This window comes from Aquarana catesbeiana, linkage group LG02, assembly GCF_042186555.1.
Source record: "Aquarana catesbeiana isolate 2022-GZ linkage group LG02, ASM4218655v1, whole genome shotgun sequence".
In the NCBI taxonomy this organism is placed as follows: Eukaryota; Metazoa; Chordata; class Amphibia; order Anura; family Ranidae; genus Aquarana; species Aquarana catesbeiana.
In genome coordinates this window covers 81220317-81243195 of record NC_133325.1, presented here as the reverse complement: position 1 = coordinate 81243195, position 22879 = coordinate 81220317, and the positions used below count along the sequence as shown (strand labels likewise).

General features: G+C 44.1%; 1 protein-coding gene across 3 annotated transcripts in view; it reads right to left on the bottom strand.

The window, feature by feature from the left end:
* DYNC2H1 (dynein cytoplasmic 2 heavy chain 1) overlaps positions 1-22879 on the bottom strand; it is a 669732-nt gene that overhangs the window by 523082 nt on the left and 123771 nt on the right. For all 3 annotated transcript variants that reach the window (XM_073613106.1, XM_073613107.1, XM_073613108.1), the window contains exons 25-28: positions 17000-17170; positions 15783-16165; positions 9966-10098; positions 9756-9873 (exon numbers count right to left, since the gene is read on the bottom strand). In XM_073613106.1, coding sequence (XP_073469207.1) covers positions 9756-9873; positions 9966-10098; positions 15783-16165; positions 17000-17170 — 805 coding nt within the window. The remainder of the gene's footprint in view (positions 1-9755; positions 9874-9965; positions 10099-15782; positions 16166-16999; positions 17171-22879) is intronic.

The following is a 22879-nucleotide window of genomic DNA, read 5'->3' as shown; positions in this document are numbered from 1 at the left end:
AACACTCTTCAAGGGTAGTTTGCACCAAAATCTACAAAAAATAATATATATAGATCGATCAATGGAGTACAGTGTGCATTGTTAAAGGGGATATACCTATGGGGGAAGAGAAAGAATCACTCGTCCCCAATGAATACATGCATGCCAATGGAGTGTAAACCACATGGGGTTAGTAGCTGCAGACTGCCAAATAAGTCAAGTCCGGGAGCTGAGGGAAGAGCCAAACGAGGGAAGGCCAGGCGCATAAAGAGATCCCCATTAAGTGTGGCGGCTATAGTCCACATTGGTTATGTGTAGTGATATGGATTCTAAGATTAATTAAAATGTAATATAAATGTATATGAAGTATAACTAAAGAGTTACTAGAACCCAAAATCACAAATATTAACATAAGTGCCAGTGTTGTGGAATGTCCAAAGTCAAGAAAAAGAAAAGAAAAAAAAAGAAGAAAAAGAAAAAAAGAGAAAGAGGCCAAATCCATAGTGAAAGAAAAAAAAAACAGGTAACAGTAGGGTGTAAAGTGAAAACGTGAAAAGATCAAAAAGCATGAACCATGGATTGAATGAGAAACCCCTCACCTTATGGAGTAATATGTAATGGCTAAGTATATTGCCCTCTAGCGAAAACGTTCTGCCAGGAGACAGGCTAGCACGGAAGTGGGACCTTATATGCGCCAAGCAACCCCCCCAGGGCTCCAGCCAGCGTTACATGGTGCAAACACAAACAGGAAGGAAGCCCAATCCAGCGCAGCGGCAGCTACCGCCCACAACAGCTGGAGACGCCACCATCCACGTGTTTGACCAGATAGAAAACACAACGCCAGCGCTGGATAATCCAGCGGATGCCAGGTGCATGGTGTGGAGGCGTGACGCAGATGCACGGAGGATATACCCGCCTGATCCCCCAATTTATTTGGCGGCCTGCAGCTACTGACCCCATGTGGTTTACACTCCACTGGCATGTGAGTATCCATTGGGGACGAGTGATTCTCTCTCTTCCTCCATATATATATATCCTCCCCTTTAACAATGCACACTGAAGTATGGTCATCAAGGATAGCTGCATTCATTCTATGCTGTATTTCACATCACACGTGCTCAGAAATAAGAGGGGGGGGTGTGCAAGAAAGCCCCCTCTTGTAGAAACTCTTACCAGATCCAAACTTGATTTTGGCATGTAATCATTGACCATGGGAATCACAGTGAATGTTCTCCCTCAATGGACGATCAGCTTACAAATGGTTCAGTGTTTCAAACCAAAAATAGAAAAGAGGGGCAAACATAGCGTAATCCCGTTTCTAAAATTTTATTAGATGATAAAAAAAGGGAATACCCCTCTTCAGGGTGTACACTTAAAAGATTAAAAAATTAGACAAGCGGTGTTCACAGTATACATCAGGCTAACAGCGTCTCCTGCTGCTTAGGATAACCTGGTGTGTGTACGTCGTGTAGCTCCACCCTGTCGTGTTTCGTCACTCATGACATCCTCTGATGATGTCATGAGTGACGAAACGCATCAGTGTGGAGCTACACGACGTATACACACCAGGTTATCCTAGGAGAGTCCGAAAGCTCTTATCGTAAGCAGCAGGAGACGCTGTTAGCCTGATGTATACTTTGAACACCGCTTGTCTAATTTTTTAATCTTGTAAGTGTACACCCTGAAGGGGGGTATTCCCTTTTTTTATCATCTAATAAAATTTTAGAAACGGGATTACACTATGTTTACCCCTCTTTTCTATTTTTGGTTTGAAACACTGAACCATTTGTAAGCTGATCGTCCATTGAGGTAGAACATTCACGGTGATTCCCATGGTCTATGATTACATGCCAAAATCAAGTTTGGATCTGGTAAGAGTTTCTACAAGAGGGGGCTTTCTTGCACACCCCCCCCCCCTCTTATTTCTGAGCACGTGTGATGTGAAATACAGCATAGAATGAATGCAGCTATCCTTGATGACCATACTTCATAGGATGTTTAAAAGACTCATTCAGAATCATCCACGTTAGCAACATAAAGTGTACGTGGACTATATCAATTACAAGTTACATGTTATATAATTTTTGGATTGCTTTGTGTATGATCAATCATTTTATTAGCGCTGCCATTAGCCCGTTTAGGCTTTTATTTTTATTTATATTTTAGCAGTGTTATTTCTAACTTTAGAGGTATCATTTTAGGCAGCTGCAATTTCCATTAATTTTGGGTCATTTATATTGATTCTGCCTGCAATTTATTTTCCTAAGCGCTTGTTGTTGAGTACAATATTTGGGCCTTGTTGTATTCAGGTTTATTATATCAGTTCTGTGATTATGTTCATTTTATAATTTTATCATAATTTTATCATCTATTAAGGATCATTTGCCCTGCATCATATATGGGTTGTTACCTTGTTCACAATGTATCTATTATTGTGTATACATTATGTGACTGTTATCCAACATTTGTTATCATGTTATCTATTTTTTTACCAATAAAATGATTTTTTACAACGGTAACTGATCATTTGGCCCCACCTACCCACCTTATTCAAAGTCCCAAAACCCCTCCTTTTCATAACCCATTTAAAGGGGTCCCGTCAGCTGTATGGGCATATATTTAACCGCTCATCCTCACCTTTGCTTTACTAACAAATACACTGACCCAGGAAAGCATGCAAAATGGGTGCTTTAACCTTACTTATATACACGTTTCCAGGTCAGTGAGTAACTAATAGTGAAGCAAAGATGAGATAATGTGAACCTTGAGAACCAAGCAAGAAATGGCAGATCCCATATTTATACCCCAGCAACATAGGATAGGGATATGGTATGGATCTAAAAACCTAAAATGGTTGTAAACCTCAGACATGAAATATGAACAAAGAATATCCCTCTATAGCAGGGGTCTTCAAACTATGGCCCGCGGGCCGAATCCGGCCCTCCAGCGTTTTTTATCCGGCCCGCGGACTGCCCCCTGCCCTCTGCTACCTCCATCACACAGGACGGGAAACATGACAGGCCCGGACAAAGGACCTTCTGTGCTAAGAAGCAGGTGATTGGTTACTAGGCATCGGGGCGGTCCCAAGAACCAATCACCTGCCCCTCACTTCCAAAGTCTCGCCCTCCATCTGGACCTACCATGCCTCGCATCCTGCGTGATACAGGTAAGTGCTGAGTGGGAGTGCTGTGACATTATACAAGGGGCGGCAGTGTAATATTGATGAGGGGAGTCTGTGATATGGGGGAGTCTGTGATATGGGGGATCTGTGATGGGGGATCTGTGATATGGGGGGATATGTGATATAGGGGGGATCTGTGATATAGGGGGGATCTGTGATATGGGGGGGTGTGATATGGGGGGATCTGTGATATGGGGGGGATATGTGATATGGGGGGATCTGTGATATGGGGGGGATCTGTGATATGGGGGGGGATCTGTGATGGGGCATATGTGATGGGGGATATGTGATATGAGGGAGTCTGTGATGGGGGATCTGTGATATGGGGGGATCTGTGATATAGGGGATCTGTGGTATGGGGGGATCTGTGATATGGGGGGATCTGTGATATGGGGAGTCTGTGATGGGGGATCTGTGATATGGGGGGATATGTGAGGGGGATCTGCGATATGGGGGAGTCTGTGATATGGGGATCTGTGATGGGGAGATCTGCGATATGGGGGAGTCTGTGATATGGGGGGGATCTGTGATGGGGGAGTCTGTGATATGGGGGGATCTGTGATGGGGGGGATCTGTGATATGGGGGGGATCTGTGATATGGGGATCTGTGATGGGGAGATCTGTGATATGGGGGGGGATCTGTGATGGGGAGTCTGTTATGGGGGGATCTGTGATGGGGAGATCTGTGATATGGGGGGATCTGTGATATGGGGAGTCTGTTATGGGGGAGTCTGTGATAGGGGGAGTCTGTTATGGGGGAGTTTGTGATATGGGGAGATCTGTGATATGGGGAGATATGGGGAGATCTGTGATATGGGGAGTCTGTTATGGGGGATCTGTGATGGGGGAGTCTGTGATATGGGGAGTCTGTTATGGGGGAGATCTGTGATATGGGGAGATCTGTGATATGGGGGGATCTGTGATATTGGGGAGTCTGTTATGGGGGATCTGTGATGGGGAGTCTGTGATGGGGTGATCTGTGATGGGGAGATCTGTGATATGGGGGGATCTGTGATGGGGAGATCTGTGATATGGGGGGATCTGTGATGGGGAGTCTGTTATGGGGTGATCTGTGATGGCGGAGTCTGTGATGGGGGATCTGTGATGGGGGATCTGTGATGGGGGAGTCTGTGATATGGGGAGTCTGTGATATGGGGAGTCTGTGATAGGGGGAGTCTGTGATGGGGGGAGTCTGTGATGGGGGAGTCTGTTATGGGGGAGTCTGTGATATGGGGAGTCTGTTATGGGGGAGTCTATGATATAGGGGATCTCTGATGGGGGATCTGTGATATGGGGGGGATCTGTGATATGGGGGGATCTGTGATATGGGGGGATCTGTGATATGGGGGGATATGTGATGGGGGAGTCTGTGATATGGGGGAGTCTGTGATATGGGGGGGATCTGTGATGGGGGATCTGTGATATGGGGGGATCTGTGATGGGGGATCTGTAATATGGGGGGATCTGTGATATGGAGATCTGTGATGGGGAGATCTGTGATATGGGGGGATCTGTGATGGGGAGATCTGTGATATGGGGGGATCTGTGATATGGGGAGTCTGTTATGGGGGAGTCTGTGATATGGGAGATCTGTGATATGGGGGAGTCTGTGATAGGGGGAGATCTGTGATATGGGGAGATCTGTGATATGGGGAGTCTGTGATGAGGGATCTGTGATATGGGGGGAGTCTGTGATATGGGGGGATCTGTGATGGGGGGGGATCTGTGATATGGAGATCTGTGATATGGAGATCTGTGATATGGGGGGGATCTGTGATGGGGAGATCTGTGATGGGGAGATCTGTGATATGGGGGGATCTGTGATATGGGGAGTCTGTTATGGGGGAGTCTGTGATATGGGAGATCTGTGATATGGGGGAGTCTGTGATAGGGGGAGATCTGTGATATGGGGAGATCTGTGATATGGGGAGTCTGTGATGGGGGATCTGGGATATGGGGAGTCTGTTATGGGGGAGATCTGTGATATGGGGAGATCTGTGATATGGGGAGATCTGTGATATGGGGAGTCTGTGATGGGGGATCTGTGATGGGGAGTCTGTGATATGGGGAGTCTGTTATGGGGGAGATCTGTGATATGGGGAGATCTGTGTTATGGGGGGATCTGTGATATTGGGGAGTCTGTGATGGGGAGATCGGTAATATGGGGGGATCTGTGATGGGGAGTCTGTGATGGGGTGATCTGTGATGGGGAGATCTGTGATATGGGGGGATCTGTGATGGGGAGTCTGTTATGGGGGATCTGTGATGGGGAGATCTGTGATATGGGGGGATCTGTTATGGGGTGATCTGTGATGGCGGAGTCTGTTATGGGGGATCTGTGATGGGGGAGTCTGTTATGGGGGAGTCTGTTATGGGGGATCTGTGATGGGGGATCTGTGATGGGGGGGATCTGTGATGGGGGATCTGTGATGGGGGAGTCTGTTATGGGGGAGTCTGTTATGGGGGAGTCTGTTATGGGGGAGTCTGTTATGGGGGAGTCTGTGATATGGGGGAGTCTGTGATATGGGGGAGTCTGTGATATGGGGGAGTCTGTGATATGGGGGAGTCTGTGATATGGGGAGTCTGTTATGGGGGAGTCTGTGATAGGGGGAGTCTATGATATGGGGGATCTCTGATGGGGGATCTGTGATATGGGGGGATCTGTGATATGGGGGGATCTGTGATATGGGGGGATATGTGATGGGGGAGTCTGTGATATGGGGGGGATCTGTGATGGGGGATCTGTGATATGGGGGAGTCTGTGATATGGGGGGATCTGTGATGGGGGATCTGTAATATGGGGGGGATCTGTGATATGGAGATCTGTGATATGGGGGGGATCTGTGATGGGGAGATCTGTGATATGGGGGGATCTGTGATATGGGGAGTCTGTTATGGGGGAGTCTGTGATATGGGAGATCTGTGATATGGGGGAGTCTGTGATAGGGGGAGATCTGTGATATGGGGAGATCTGTGATATGGGGAGTCTGTTATGGGGGATCTGTGATGGGGAGTCTGTGATATGGGGAGTCTGTTATGGGGGAGATCTGTGATATGGGGAGATCTGTGATATGGGGGGATCTGTGATGGGGAGTCTGTTATGGGGGGATCTGTGATATTGGGGAGTCTGTTATGGGGGAGTCTGTGATAGGGGGAGTCTGTTATGGGGGATCTGTGATGGGGGATCTGTGATGGGGAGATCTGTAATATGGGGGGATCTGTGATGGGGAGTCTGTGATGGGGTGATCTGTGATGGGGAGATCTGTGATATGGGGGGATCTGTGATGGGGAGTCTGTTATGGGGGATCTGTGATGGGGAGATCTGTGATATGGGGGGATCTGTTATGGGGAGTCTGTTATGGGGTGATCTGTGATGGCGGAGTCTGTTATGGGGGAGTCTGTTATGGGGGAGTCTGTTATGGGGGAGTCTGTGATATGGGGGAGTCTGTGATATGGGGGAGTCTGTGATATGGGGGAGTCTGTGATATGGGGGAGTCTGTGATATGGGGGGAGTCTGTGATAGGGGGAGTCTGTGATAGGGGGAGTCTGTGATAGGGGGAGTCTGTGATAGGGGGAGTCTGTGATATGGGGGATCTCTGATATGGGGGGATCTGTGATGGGGAGTCTGTTATGGGGGATCTGTGATGGGGAGATCTGTGATATGGGGGGATCTGTTATGGGGTGATCTGTGATGGCGGAGTCTGTTATGGGGGATCTGTGATGGGGGAGTCTGTTATGGGGGAGTCTGTGATATGGGGAGTCTGTTATGGGGGAGTCTGTGATAGGGGGAGTCTGTGATATGGGGGAATCTGTGATGGGGAGATCTGTGATATGGGGGGATCTGTGATGGGGAGTCTGTTATGGGGGAGTCTGTTAAGGGGGGATCTGTGATGGCGGAGTCTGTTATGGGGGATCTGTGATATGGGGGGATCTGTGATGGGGGAGTCTGTTATGGGGGGATCTGTGATGGCGGAGTCTGTTATGGGGGGATCTGTGCTATGGGGGGATCTGTGCTATGGGGGGGACTGATATGGGGGGATCTGTGATGGGGGAGTCTGTTATGGGGGAGCCTGTTATGGGGGGATCTGTGATGGCGGAGTCTGTTATGGGGAAAGTCTGTGATGGGGGAAGTCTGTGATGGGGGAAGTCTGTTATGGGGGGGAATCTGTTATGTAGGGCTTTGTGATGGAGAGGAGTTTGTGTTGGGGGGCTTTGTGATGGGGGATCTGTCATGGGGGGGCTTTGTTATGGGGTGAGTCTGTGATGGGGGAGGGGGGGTCTGTGATTGGGAGTGGTTCTGTAATGAGGGGAGTCTGTGAAATACTGAGTTCATATTGATTACAATTGTTCTTTATTTTAAATATTGTACTGTTTTTTTCCTGTTTTTTTTTTTTTTTGCACTACAAATAAGATGTGTGCATAGGAATATATATATAGGCATATAGTTTTTTTAAACTATAGTGCGGCCCCCCAACAGTCTGAGCGACCGTGAACTGGCCCCCTGTCTAAAAAGTTTGAGGACCCCTGCTCTATAGTGTGTAATTGTCTCAATCCAGCGCACCAATTGTCATTTCTGTCTGCTGCTTTGTTCCTCTGCAATCTGCATGAGTCAATTCTGACAAGTTTTTCTGACCCCAAGAGAAAAAGGGTGACGGGGAGGGAGCTCCAGCACACAGCTTGTGATTGACAGCCTCAGTTCTGTTCCTGTGTGAAAAGGGAAGGGGTGTCCCTTCCCTCCAATCAGCTCTCAGACCTCTCTTCACTGACCTCTGCAGTGTGTAATTTCAGCTCTCTGCTCCCTGTTTTGTGACAGCTCAGACAAGCTTTATAAATGCTGGACTTTGAACAGATGTAGAGAAGAGATGTCTGCAGATAAACAGGTTCAGCTTATGTAGGAGGATTTGTTTCATATCTGTGTATCACCCGAGGACAGTCTCTTCGCTGGGTATATGCGAGGGTGTTCAACCACTTAAAGTGTCAACTGCATGACCATATTCACTCATTTACAACACAAATACTGCCTAAAATTACAGAATCATGTATTATACACCTCACAACCCATATCTGACTTGTGCTAACAAGCCTGAACCAGCTGTATGAAATCTGTATAAAAGTTTAGGAAGCATAATGGAATTATTTGCATGGCACTTATTAAAGCGGGGTTCAGGCCAGCGAAATTTTTTTTTTAAAGTCAGCAGCTACAAACACTGTAGCTGCTGACTTTAAATAAGTAGACTTACCTGTCCTGGGTGCCCACGATGTCGGCCGCCCGAGGCCGACCCGTCACTCAGCTCTCGGGTCCCGGCACCGCCATCCTAACTAAGGGAAACAGGCAGTGGAGCCTTGCGGCTTCACTGCCAGTTTCCTACTGCGCGCGCACGAGCGGCGCTCTGTGAATGGCCACGTGGTTTTCTGGGAACATACACAGTTCCCAGAAGGCAACAGGGCCGCTCACGAGGAACAGGACATGCCGCAGAATAGGAAGAGGCAGATTAGGAAGACTGCCTAGCAACAAGGGTTCAGGTAAGTTTAAATTTTTTTTTTTTCAAATTTTTTTTTTTTAATTTTTTTAAGATTTTTGGTGCAATTTTTTTTTTTCAGGGTGGCCCTCCACTTTAAAGTGGTTGTAAAGGCAGAAGGTTTTTTACCTTACTGTATTCTATGCAGTAAGGTAAAAACAAAAAAAAACTTCTGCATGCAGCCCTCTCCCTGCAGCCCCTCTTAAATACATACCTAAGCCTGATCTTGATCCAGTGATGTGCATGACAGCCGAGGCTCTCTGCTCTCTCCCTCCTAATTGGCTAAGATACAGTCAATCACAGCCAGTGACAAAGGAGCGGGAGGCTGGGCCATGCTCTGCTGTGTTTGTCTTACGGACACACAGTGTGGGGCTCGGGAGCAAGCATGCACAAGTGCCCCCATAGCAAGCAGCTTGCTATGGGGCCCTTTAGAAGGGAGGAGCGAGGTGCGCCAGTGAGGGATGTCAGAAGAGGAGGAATGGGGCTGCTCTGTGCAAAACCATTACACAGAACAGGTAAGTAGAACATGTTTGTTATTAAAAAAGCCTTTACAATCACTTTAAATTGTTACATTTGTGATGGAAGTGCTAACATTGCTAGTTGTAAGGAAATGGTGTACCTCATTGTATATTTATGAAGGACACCTTGGTCCATTTTGCTACTAACATTCTAACTGGATTTTAAGTCAGGCTTCGGTAATGAAACCATTCTGGGCTTCATTAAAAAAAAAAAAAAAAAAAAAAAAATCAGTTTTAACATGGAATATTCTCAAATAGAGTAGTTCTATGTCAATGAAAGCTTTTAATGGTTTAAAGTAGCTAAAGTGAAATTTTACTATTCTGTTACCCTTCTATAAAAACACTGACCAACAATAAATCGAAGGTATAACCATGGATATATAAGCGATTATCATTGATATAAAAAATCTCAATCCCAACTTTCTTATCTTTATAACCACCAGCACATATAGCCGGTGTATAGTCTGCTGTAGTTCCCAATGACCAAAAAGAAAAATAGGTAAAACTAATCAGCTACTATCAATCGGAATAATCTACTGTATTCATCAATGACTTTACCGGCAAAAAGTTTCTTGAGGTGTGACTGGATGACTGTGGGGTTAGTGGACTGGCCCAGTATCTCAAGCAGATCATCATCTCCGATAAAATAGAATCGGGGGAAGGCTGAACGCTTTTCCTGTTAAAGGCAAAACAAGGGGCACATTGTAATGAAAGCATGATCTGGGATAATATGACACTGTATGTGGGACAAACACAAGCACATTATACCTCCAAAAACTCATTCAAGGATTTCTGGCATCTCTGAAGCTGATCCAGGATAGTTATCAAAGAGTTTCTTATTCCAACCCGTGATGTCAACATTGTCACTCTGTTGTCTCTTTTTATATCTGACATTATAGACCTGTTTATAATAATAATAATAAAACATAAGGTATTGTGACAAAATAATACAGTATATTTACAGCTTACTAACACCCGGTGTTGGGTTACATAAAGATTCTGCTTCCATATAAAGTGAAGAATAGAGCTGCAATTTCAGTGCCTCTGTTGAGAATTTTAAGGTTTAGCGCTGAGCAGTGTGGGGTGTACCAACATGGCCTCCACCACCTTCCTACTGCTGGTATCCCACTTATTTCAAAACATAACATCCAAACAGCATCATAGATGTCAACACACTATATTTATTTATGTACGCTCTCTTTATTGCTAAAATTACTGTGAAATTCAAGATGTAGCTGGGTGTAGTAAGATGTTTGCTGCCGTTTTGTCTGACCGCAGGTGTTCTGTCAGATTAGCAAACCTAGTAGTGGTGGAACGCATGCGCAGCTGATGGATCATCACTTCCGTTACCTAATCTGACGGGTCGCCAATTCTGACGGAACAGCGCCCAGAGGGATTCCTCCATCCACCTTAAGGGATCTGTTAATTTTTTTTGTTTATTTTTTTTTCGTTCAACCCACTGGCTAAACAAAAAAAAATAATATTCGTCTCTTGCAAATTTGTGTATGCATACCACTGTGATGAGAGTTTCACATGAAAACCAGCAGGGCCGCTGATAGGGCAGTACAGCCAGCCCTGTTGTACCAGGCCCAGCCACCAGGGGGGCGCCGAGCAGATTTCTAGCTAAAAAAAAACAAATTAGCTAAAGAACTTTATTAACCTGCACCTACTTGATTGGCAGAGTATATAGTACCTTCCTGGGGCCCATCAGATTAATAAAGGGGCCCAGGAGGTGAGAGCAGATGAGGGACTTTTTCTCCATTTTCGGGTGGAAGCATACAAGCCCTGCTCTGTATCAGTGAGTGGACCATGTGATCACTGTATGCTTTCCTCCGCGGATGGATTCTATTGTAATGCGGCTCCCTTCCCTCAGTAAGTGCCGTGCTGCAGCCTGAAGGAGACACTGAGAGTAATCCCGACGCTGGTCCACAGGCAAGAAATCCCCTTCCACACTGATATATCACACAGGCCGAGGCTCAGTCCCCACACTCCCCATTGTGTACTCATAGACATTATCATTATGATCAGAGCACAGCAGGTTCTCTATGGCTCTGTCAGTGTAAGTCTGTGTGGTGATGACTTTCTTATTATATGGCTGTACTGTGTGTTACAGACTATAATACAGCACAGCCATAAGAAAGTCAGCACCCTGCTGTGCTCATCATAATGATAATGACCATGAGCACATAGTGAGATGCTACTTTACACATGTGATGGGGGGGAAGGGACAGTAAAAACACACAGCCAAGCTGCATTTTTACAACCCCCCAAACCACTCCCCTTTAAGAAATTTTCACCCAAGCTTTGCAATCAGGTGGCTGTTAGTTTTTCTTGTGGACCAGTGGGTACAGTAGCTGCGTATGGTGGGACAGTGGCGGCAATGGATGGGCACAGTAGCTGCGTTTGATGGCAGTGGTGGCAATGGATGGGTACAGTGGCTGTGTTTGATGGGCACAGTGGCAGCAATTGATGGTTTTTTTTTCTGAATTTTTCAGTTTGTTTGCGCCCTCCCCATAAATTTTGCCACTGATGTGGACCTGATTGAAAGCTCCATGTAGATCTACAGGAGTCCAGATATGAATTAAATTGTGTCCATTCAGGTCAAAAAAAAAAAAAAAAAAAAAGAACACCCTTTTCTATTTTTCCAGACCTAAATGTGACAGATGAGAGGTATCCTGATGTAAATGGACACAAGTCTGTGGTGTATGGGGGGTACACAAACTGAAGGGGCACAGATGTCCAAACACTGACATCTCTCTCATTCAGATCCAGTTCTGATTGGTGGAGAGCTGTAAAGCTTCCTGGTGGTAAAGCTAAGGTAGGTTCAAACTGCGGTCTGAACATGCCTGAGCTCATCCCTGCTAATTAGTTGTCAAAAAACTTCTAAAATAAGACATCTCTGCTGCTTTATAATGGTGTAAAAAGTTTAGAATAATAATGGTTATTAAAGCGGAGTTCCACCCAAAAGTGGAACTTCTGCTCATCTTATTCCTCCCCCCCTCCGGGGCCACAATTGTCACCTTTTGGGGGATGGGGGGACAAGGTATCAGCTATCCTTTTCCACTTCCGGGAGTCCCTGCCATGAAGCTCCCTCCTCCTCCCTCGGCCGCCGGGCCAATAGGACAAAGGAGCGGGGCCTCGCGCATGTGCAGCAGGGTTCCCGGCGTGAAGCCGAACTGAAGCCTGCTGGGTTCCATTACTCGCAATGGCGGCGGAGCACCAGACAGCTGATGGAAACATCAGCTGCGGGTGCCGACATCGCTGGACTCCAGGACAGGTAAGTGTCCATTTATTAAAAACCAGCAGCTGCAGTATGTGTAGCTGCTGGCTTTTAATGTTTATTTTTTTGGGGTTAAACACTGCTTTAAAGGTTCACCTTTTGGAAAATGTTACATGTTTCAGCTCCTGCCACCATTCGCCCAGATTCTGTGACGGGGCGGAGTCGGGGGCGGAGCCAGGGGTGGGGTTGTGGGCGGGACCAAGGGGCCCTGTCAGTTAGAGCCCTTTCACACTGGGGCGGCGTCGGCGGTAAAACACCGCTATTATTAGCGGCGTTTTACCGTCGATATTCGGCCGCTAGCGGGCAGTTTTACCCCCCGCTAGCGGCTGAGAAAGGGTTAAATACAGCCGCAAAGCGCCTCTGCAGAGGCGCTTTGCCAGCGGTATAGCCGCGCCGTCCCATTGATTTCAATGGGCAGGAGCGGTATACACTCCGCTCCTTCACCGCTCCGAAGATGCTGCCAGCAGGACTTTTTTTACCGTCCTGCCAGCGCATCGCTCCAGTGTGAAAGCCCTCGGGGCTTTCACACTGGAATGAAAGCAGCGGCACTTTCTTGTCGGTTTGCAGGCGCTAATATTAGCGCAATAGCGCCTGCAAACCGCCCCAGTGTGAAAGAGCTCTTACGCTGTACGGGGCCCCATGATTTCTAACAGCGGCCCTGAAAACCAGCACTAAGCTGGTAGCACATCATCAAAATGCAGCAACGCTAATATACACATAAAATATACAGCATACTCTATATAAAATTCACGTATAATAGCTTATTTGAAAGTCACATAGAAACATCTTCATCTTGAGTTATAGAGAGCAAGAAGTGGCATTATGATCAGGCATAACAAGCTCTGTGGGGACATATAAATCTCAAGTGTCACTATGAATAGTCTACTAATACTAAACAAGGAGGGAAGGTTTTCTTCCTTCAGAACACATAAATTACAGCTCCTACAATTCCTGTTTATTATAGGAAAACCCTCAAGACTAAAAATCCAGCAAATGCCAACAAAATGCAAAATAAAATATCTTCTAAGTTGCACACATGCAAGTTATAAAATCAAATACCCAGTAAAGTCACAGTTTTATATTAATAATATATACGTATCACAGTCAAATGGTCTATTTTTATCATTTAAATTAGTCAGCTGCCTAAAGTAAATAACCCTATCAGTAAGGTAGGGATAAGTGCACTTAAAGAGTAACTCCACTTTCGTGGGTAAAAAAAATAGCAAATAAAAAATAACATATACAACTGCAACACAAGTCATATTGTAATTTAATGTAATTAAAAATTACCTTTCCTTTTCATTCTGCAGCTCTGTAATTTTCTGTAAAATGCAATGTAATATGGCTACCTGGAGGTGTTCTGTACACAGATGGTGTACAGAACGCCCCCCCAGAAATGACATTTCCTGCTTGTGTGATGGGCTCAATGATTTTACCAGAATTCTACACTAAGATCTAAAGAAACCATGTCTAAAAGGGATGCAGACCTAGCAGCTTTCCTCATTAGAGCCCTGCACGTGCACCAGCTGATTGATAATTATGAAACCACTCCCATTAGATTCACTTACCACGTGGACACATAGAAACACATAGGGATTTCTTCAGAATAACAAAAGGTAGGAATCTGCAACAAAGTTTTTAAAATCCTTGCAATGTACATAGATCACCCAGAGGGAATTTTTTTTTTCTCAACAAAAGTGGAGTTACTCTTTAAACAAAGTGCACTTACCTTTTTTTTTTCGCCCCCTTTACTGCACTAAACTAGATCACCCTCCCTAGATGAATACTTATCAAGACATCTTTAGTTCACTGGCCTTCCTATGCGGTTCTACAGGCCTGTCTCCTCAAGACGGAGATTCTCAGAAGATGGCCCTCTAGAACCCTTTGGGAAGCTACTGTGAAGGTGTAGCCAGAATGCTGAGGATCTGCAGGCTGGATATAAAACCATGAAGTCTGTGACTTCTCTGTAAATATGTATAAGTGGACGAGCAAAAGGGATAAGCTTGTCTGAAAGTGCACCTTTCCTTAAAGGGCCCAATTACATAGCTGTGGCGTGCGAACGTGTGTTATAACACACATAACTGCGTGTTGTGTTAGGGCAGCCCATTCATTTAAACAGGCCTCCTAAAGGACCAAAACAAACTAAAAAAGGCACATGCACTCATTTTAGCAATAGAGTGCACAACAACACAAGTGCATTGTGAAAGGCCTGTTGGGGCACCGTTCAGAATGAATGGAACAGCAGTGCACGAACATGCATAATGGGCATTGCTGTTACCGTAATTGCAAATTTTGTGACTCCAGCCTTGATGCTTTCTAAACCTTCTTTCTAAGCTTGGTTTGGAATTATAAGGCACATGTACTGTATGTGGATGCAGAGTCATATTTTCTTGTCATGTATATTACATGGCAAGGTAGTAGCTTTGCCCCCCCAACCCCATCTCAGTGACTGATACAAATATGGACTACAATAGGCATAGAGAATTTACAACATTTTTTTTTTTAAGTGTATGAGACCAAGAATTATGTTTGAGAGTGTTGATTTTGAAAACAAATGGGTTTGGGTGGCTATAACTATAACTAATGTTTTATAAGGGGAGGTGGATGTGATATCAGGAATTACATTCAGTTTCCCATCAGGACTGTATTGGGGTGTATTGTTGCTGGTGGGGAATCTATTGTTGTTGGGGGGTCAGTTGTTGCTGGGAGGGATCTCTTGTTGAGGGACGGGTCTATTAATGCTGGATGCCGGTAGATTTGTTGTTGCTACCTCTATTGGGGGTCTATTGTAGCTGGGTGGGTATTTTGTTGTGGGTGGTCCATTGTTGCTGGGGAAGTGGGGGTCTATTGTTGCTGGCTGCAGGGGATCCATTTTACTGCTTTTCTTGTTATCGTTAACAATATTTATACAAATTACTTAACACCACAAATGTTACATGGTTCTGTATGCTCTAAAAGGGACAGTACTGGGAGGTGGGTATGGGGTGGAACAAAGGAACAGTGCTTGGAGATGGGTAGGGGGTATAGACAAGGGGTGACTCGGAAGGGGGGGGGGTTCCTGTACCTATTCTTTGAGAAAAAAAAAAGCCCTGGATACTGATAAATAATGCATAGGGTGATACAGCAGTCACACATGTTTTGTCTTGAGTAGCCTGGCTAAACTGTAGTGATATGATTTTTAAGCCAAGCTTGATATTGAAATAGCCAATACAGATGGATATCAGTATATGTAGCCAAGCATATTTAGAGGTATATTAGATTTAAATAGATCAGTGTAACATTCTACTGTGCAAACAGCTATATACCGAAAGTCTTCATCAACTCTGCTGAAGCGAGCTTCTTCTCTGGGAAGGGCTCCACGACCAAAAATGGGCTCCAGGTAGACCCATTTCCTCTGGATCTGGTTGAGATTTTGAAGATACTCATCCAGTTCTGCCAGTTTCTTCTCCCAAATGGACACTTTATCCTCAAAACTTTTGTAGTAAGGAGAGTCTTTCAAAGATTGGAGGAGACAGCGGTTATCTCCCACCTGATTGACAATGTCCTTCCAATCTTTAATCAGCTTTATCATATGTTTATGGCTGTCCTCATAATCTGTTAAGGTAAACACTGCACCAGTCCCCCATATGTCGAGTTCTCGCAGGGCTTCTCGGATTGTTATTTCTCCTTGGGCTCGGCTATTCAAATCCTAGCAATTTTAAAAATAAATTTATTGTGACAATATGTAAATAGGAAAATAGAAAAAATTAAAAATAAAAAGATGAGACAAAACAGTGTCATGTTTAGGGCCTATGTTAACACCAGGTGGGTTATCCATTTCCATACAAGTCTATGGGAATGTAAAAGCTGCTTGTAATGGGTCAAATGCAGGTCAGAAGGAGGCCAACTGCAGGTAAAATGCACCTGTAAATTATTTAAATGCATATCAGAAGAATCTCAAGTTGATGCCATCAACATAGGCCTTGCTATATATCTCTGATTTGCAACTTTTTGTCTCTCTTACACATAGGTGTGGTCATGTAGTTCCAAATTGTGTAACTACAATAAATTAAGACATTTCTTAAACTGAACCTGTAGTCATTTTAGAGATGCCAATGCTTTATATAATGTCTCAGGAGTCCCAAAACTTGAGATTTTATTTTTATGCAAAGCTCACATAGTTCATGTTTTCACAAGTTCAGGCCCGGACCCTCATGTGCTTCGTTCATCACATAACTATAAATGGGCAGCTTCATTGGTCACTAAGATGGTACGGGTATGAGTCCTTGACCACAGGAGCTGTTGGAAAGCTCCCTGAGTTTCAAAGCCAACGGGGCACTGGACATGTGTGTGAGCACACTTGCTTGTACCTCTAGGTCTCTGCATTTAATATCTGCAACCCAATTACCAAAGTTAAACTGACAAGGATACTTTAACAAATACAAAACAGTGTTTATCACTGTCTCAATTTAAGCTAATCACAGATGTGAAGTTGCAGTTCAGCACTGACCCAATCACCAAAGTATCTTTAGGTTATACTCACTTTGAGTTCTGAAGCTTTTGATATTATCATATCAGATACTTTTAGTAAATCTCCAAACAGCAACTTTTCCAAAGTGGTTCCCTTTGGAAGTCCGAGAAGTCTAAAGAGGTCAAGCCAATGGTCTTGTGACAAGTGCTCGCCACGAACATACTTGAGGACAGGAACCACCATCTGTGAAAAGACCAACAGAACAATATTTAATCTAACAAGCCCGCAACCTAGATAGGGTAAGTGCGGGGACTGCCACCACATCTTTTTAGACTTTTTTTTCTTTGCCATCAGCTCTGCAATTAGATCTTTTTAGACTTTAGAAGTCCTTGCCCTAATGCATGGGTGCCCAACCTGTGGTCCCCTTCAGCTGTTGCAAAACTACAGGTGCCATTATGCTCCTTTCCTTTGGGAGTCATGCTTGTAACTGTCAGCCTTGCAATGCTTCATGGGACTTGTAGTTCTGCAACAGCTGGAGGGCAACAGGTGCCCTAATGTCTAAAATGTTTCCAGAAGGCTCATCGGCACATAGTGAATAGCACTATAAAACTACAAAAGAACTTGCTGCACCAATCAATAATTTCTAATGAGCTGCAAAAACAAGAAGGGCACATATAATGCAGAACATGGGAGATTTATTCTATATAGCCGAATACAAGAAGGGCACAAATAATGCAGAACATGGGAGATTTATTCTATATAGCCGAATACACTTTGTAAAAACTGAAAAGCTTACAGCAACATGGATGTGGATTGATCTTTGTTATAATTGGGAGTATATGAAAAATATTTATTTTTCCTTTTCCTAACCTACTTTTCAAACACTTTAACATTCTTTCAGCAATATTACTAAGAACCGTGCATCAGCAAAGTAGGTGCTGAACAACTCCACCCTCCTATATCCCCATATGCAGAAGAGCCTTACTTCAACCCCAGAGGCAGCATGCCCTGAAAAAACAGAAGATTGGTTTTCAGTTCCTTGTCTGAACATAAGTTATACTTAGTCTAAAACATGTAAATCAAATTTAAAAAAAAAGGATACTGGTGCTCACCATTAAATCCTTTTCTTGGAGTCCACTGAGGGACACAGGAAGTTTTTTGGGTTATAATGCTGCCTACTGAAGGACTGAACACTAGAAATCAGATATTTTGTATCAAATAGATAGGTAGTCACAAGACTTACACTAAATATGCTGCTTACAGCATGCAATACAGATAGAAAATAGACATGGCAAATAGACATGGTATAATAAATCGATTAAAAAACATATGCAAATGATGTTCTGTTTGAGCCACCTGGAGATGGAGCTGAAAAAGAAGCCAGTGCGCGGTTACGAGGCCCAGCTGTAAGAATGAAAGGATTCATCACATGGAGAATCTGCTAGGGTGGAAGTTCAAATATGCACACGATGTGAAGTATGCCTTCCATGTCTGATGATAGACCCTGCAGGAATTAGACTTCCTAGCTTTTAACATTGTAGGAAACACCAATAGCCCCGGTCACTCAGAACCTCTCAGAACAGAGATTGTTTCAAACAAGTAATAATAAAGCAGAATGTTAATTCAGTCCATGAGAAAGAATCTGGACAATCTGGTAGAGCCCACAAGGCGTTCGCCAGGAGTCTTATGTACAACATTCTCCTGAGCCAGTCCAAAGCAATGAGCACCACTGGAATCATATCTATCTTGATCCTGCAAAGCTGGAGAGGAGGAAGTTTCAATGGAAGAAAGGCAAAAATCAGGGTGTAATAATCCCGCTGAGTCACCAGAGCATCGACTGATTTTGCTAGGAAGAGATTTCATTGACCTGGAGACAATTCGGTCCAGTTACCTGTTGAACCTGGAGTCCAGCAGGTGAACATCCAGTGCCGCCCACCAGTGACACAGGTCTGGGAACACCTCTGGGTGTAAGGACCACTCCTCCCAGGTCCAGACTTTGCCAGCTGAGGAAGTCTGCCCACTAGTTTTCAATGCCTGGGATGTACATGAAATGAAGTTCTGCCCAGGACAGGATGCAAACTACCTTCATTGCAGCTGCAAAATGGCTGATGTATGCCTCCCCCATGATGCTATCCCACCGAATCTAGATTTGATGAACTTCCAGCAGGATAGACCAATGTTGCAAAGACAGCCATATCACCCATAGTTCTAGAATGTTGATCAGGTGACAAGACTTCTCTGAAAACCAAGTCCCATACACCAAGAAGGTGCCCAGGACTCTTCCCCAGCCAAAAGGCTGTGAGGATCTTCCAAAAGACAGGAAGGAAGGACTTTTCCAAATTTAGAGACAGATTCCTGAGCCACCAAGCCAATAACCCCCGCTTTGTGTCAAAGCAGTCAATCCAGGCACTTGAATGAATTGTCTCATGACAAAAGAACATGTTGTGGAGGTCTGAATTGAAACTGGGCAAACAGGACTGCCTCCAAGGAGGCTACTATCAGACCCAAGACTCCCATGCAAATGTGAAGAGTACACTGGCTCTTAGACCGGAGAGTTTGAAACCAAGAACGGAGAGTCTGAATATTTCCTGGAGAAGAAATATTCTAGCCTGCGCTGTGTCCAGGACTAAACCCAGATACTCTAAATGATAATTTGGTTTCAGCAATGATATCTAAAGGTATATATTCAACAATGGGGAAGCCACCAGAGCAAAGTAGGGCTAGAAGTGGGGCCAGCACCTTCTGTGAACACCCGAGAGCAGAAAAGAAGCCAAAGGGCACTGCCACAAACTGGTAGTGTAGAGGTCCCACAGCAAGTGTAGGAAATGCCGATGCATTGGCAAGATTGGGACATGTAAGTACTAAACTTACTACTAAAGCTAGAAATTCTCCCTAGTCAAGGGAGGCAATGACAGATCTGGTGGATTCCATATGGAATTTATGAGCTCAAATGAAGACATTCACTGCTTTTAGATCCAGGATGGCAGATGCTCACTTTGGGTTGGGTTTTGATGGAGATCTGCTAATCTTTTGAGTGACACAGAAAGGTTGGAGGTGAGAAATTAAAGAGAAAGCAGAGAGTGAAGCCCTTGAAGACCACCTCCAGCATCCAGGCATCTGAGATGTAAGCAGTCCAAGTGTCCACAAGGGTTAATAAACACCCTTTTCCCCCTCTGGAAAGTGGGGGTGCACATTCATGCAGAAAAGGGTTTGCCTGAGGATTTGGTCCCTTAACCTTTGACCTTGCAGGTGGACTTGGAGCAAAGGTAGGGGGACCTGGATAAGATATAAATGATGTGAGTGTGAAGAAACAAAGCAGATGTTTCTTAACCGATCCAGAAGGAAAATACTTTGCAGTCTGTTTCCCAGGCTCCTTCAGCTGACGGGTACTCTTGCCACCAGTAGCTTCCTTGATAATGATATCCATAGCAGATCCAAAGAGAGGCTTCTTAGATGTGGATTCCACAAAAGCTTAAAGCTACAACCATTTGCAATAAACATACTATAACCAAGGGATCAACCACAGGAGAGGGCTTCAATCGGTTTATCGCTTGGGTCCTTAAAGACAAGCACATCCTCCACCAGTGTTCACTTTGTTAAGGTGGGACACTGCTTTATTTACAGTGTAGAGAGTCTACTTTTTGGTCCCCTTCAAATTATGTACAAGGATAATAAGCACTTGGCAGGGGTTTTCAATCTCCATAGATGAAAATGTGGAACAACAGATGAACTGAAACAGTATTTGTGGTCTAAGGGCTCTAAAAGACCCAAGATGAAGGTGAAAGATGGAACAATATGTTAAACAAAAAATGGTGCCCCGCAGTCTGAGGTGGGAAGTGAATCCTCAGAAGGGTGAAATTGATTTAGAAGGGTGGTGTGTGTACTTTATTGACACTGGCATTAAGTTTCTCCAGTTTTTAGTGACTAAGAATAAAAATAAACTTAGAACCCTTAATGAAGAAATCATTATAGTTAAAGATAAATTGAGCTCACTTCGAGATCAAGAAATCTACAAACAAAAATCTGACCTATTAAAACAATTCCTTGAAAAAGAGGATAATGACCAAAAAAGGAAAAAAAAAAAAAGAAAAAATATAACCATGACTTGGCTGATTATTCCAATAAAGAAAAGGAACAGAGCGGTAATTCTATGCGTTTGTGGTGCCACATCCAGTCTTAGAAACAAAACAAGGAAAATCCCCTATGATGGACTTTAAAGGCACACCTAATTAAAATTAAAAATGTTTGAGAGTATTTCAGTAAGAAATTTTATTAATTGTTAAACACATTAACTAAAATATGCATATGAAGATAGAATGTATTGTCAGCTCATAACATTGTCACCATATTCTAAAATGACAGATGTGATCCTCTTGCACCCAACATGTTTCGGAGTACAGATTCCTCCTTCTTCAGGGATGTATATTGAAGAGGAAAATATATATATATATATTTTTTTTTTTTTTTGGGTGACGTGGTGGATTAACATTCCATCATATTAAATTTAAAAACAAGAAGGATATATATCAGGGAGAACTGTGCTTGCTAACTTTCTAATTCGATAACATAACCATCAAAGGAGGTTTTAAGGCTGTGTAGTGTATATATATATATATATATATATATATATATATATATATATATATATAATATCCCAGGGAGCCATCTTTTCGCCCCCCCTCTATATCCCACAGAGGGGGAGTGGACAGAGGAACTTGCTGGGGTCAAAAACAATGAGATCCTGAATATTGCAGATGACAATAAGCCAAGGCAGGTGAGAGGCTCTATTGTAGAAGAGCTTATCTCAACTTAAGCTAGGATCTCCAGATAGACAACAGCACGTTGTGACATCCAGCAAACAAGTATCCACCACACTTGTTTGGATGAATTTTTGCAGCCATTAGTTACAGCAACTCCTTCCTATCTAACGGATACCACACAAGTTATTAACATTTACAGGAACAGGAGTGGAGAGATGGCTGTATATTGGCGACGGCTGATGTAGCATCGCTCTACATAATTATATCTCACCAACAAGGTCAAGAGGCGGTTACATTTTACCTTGATCAAGAACATTCATGACCACAGACTCAGAAGGATTTCATTATTGAACTCCTGGTTTTCACAACAGGACACAATTACTTTTGGTTCGGAGGCAATTTTTATCTACAATCTTGTGGTGTGGCTATGGGCGCAAATTCGCACCCAGCTTAGCCAATTTATTTATGGCTTATTGGGAAAAAGAGGTCATTTATACTAACCCCCTGAAAGAGTTACGCCACTGGAGGAGGTACATTGATGATGTCCTCCTCCTCTGGGAAGGCAGTTCATCCTCTCTCGAGATGTTCTTTGCCAAACTCAATCGGAACGATAGGGGTATCTCCTTGCAGTATGAGATGAGCTGCTCACAGATACATTTCCTTAATCTTAACATTACTGTCAATGACGACCATCTAATCACTACCACATATTTCAAGGAGACTGATCGTAATGCTTACATTTCCTATCTAGCTGCCATCATGCTTCATGGCTAAATGCAGTCCCCAAGGGTCAATTCCAGCGAATTAGGCAGAACTGCACAGATATCTCAGATTATCACCAGCAAACAAGTTCTGAGAACAAGGTTCCTTGAAAAGGGATACTTGGAGACGGATATTGATAATACAATAGAAATGGTTGGGAACATGGATAGGGATAATATGCTACATAGGGTAAGAGGAACAACTTATGGACTGGACAATAATAAATTTGGATGGTCCATGATTACAGGCTATTCCAACCAACATTTTTCAGTAAAAAGGATCCTCAGTAAACACTGAGGTATTTAAAAAGAATGATAAAGTACTCGGTTCAGTGATTCCAGATCGCCCTGTGGTAGTATATAAAGGAGCCCCATGTCACGGTCCCTACCGTCCCTTGCAGACGGCTAGGCGTGGTCGTGCACCAAGTGAC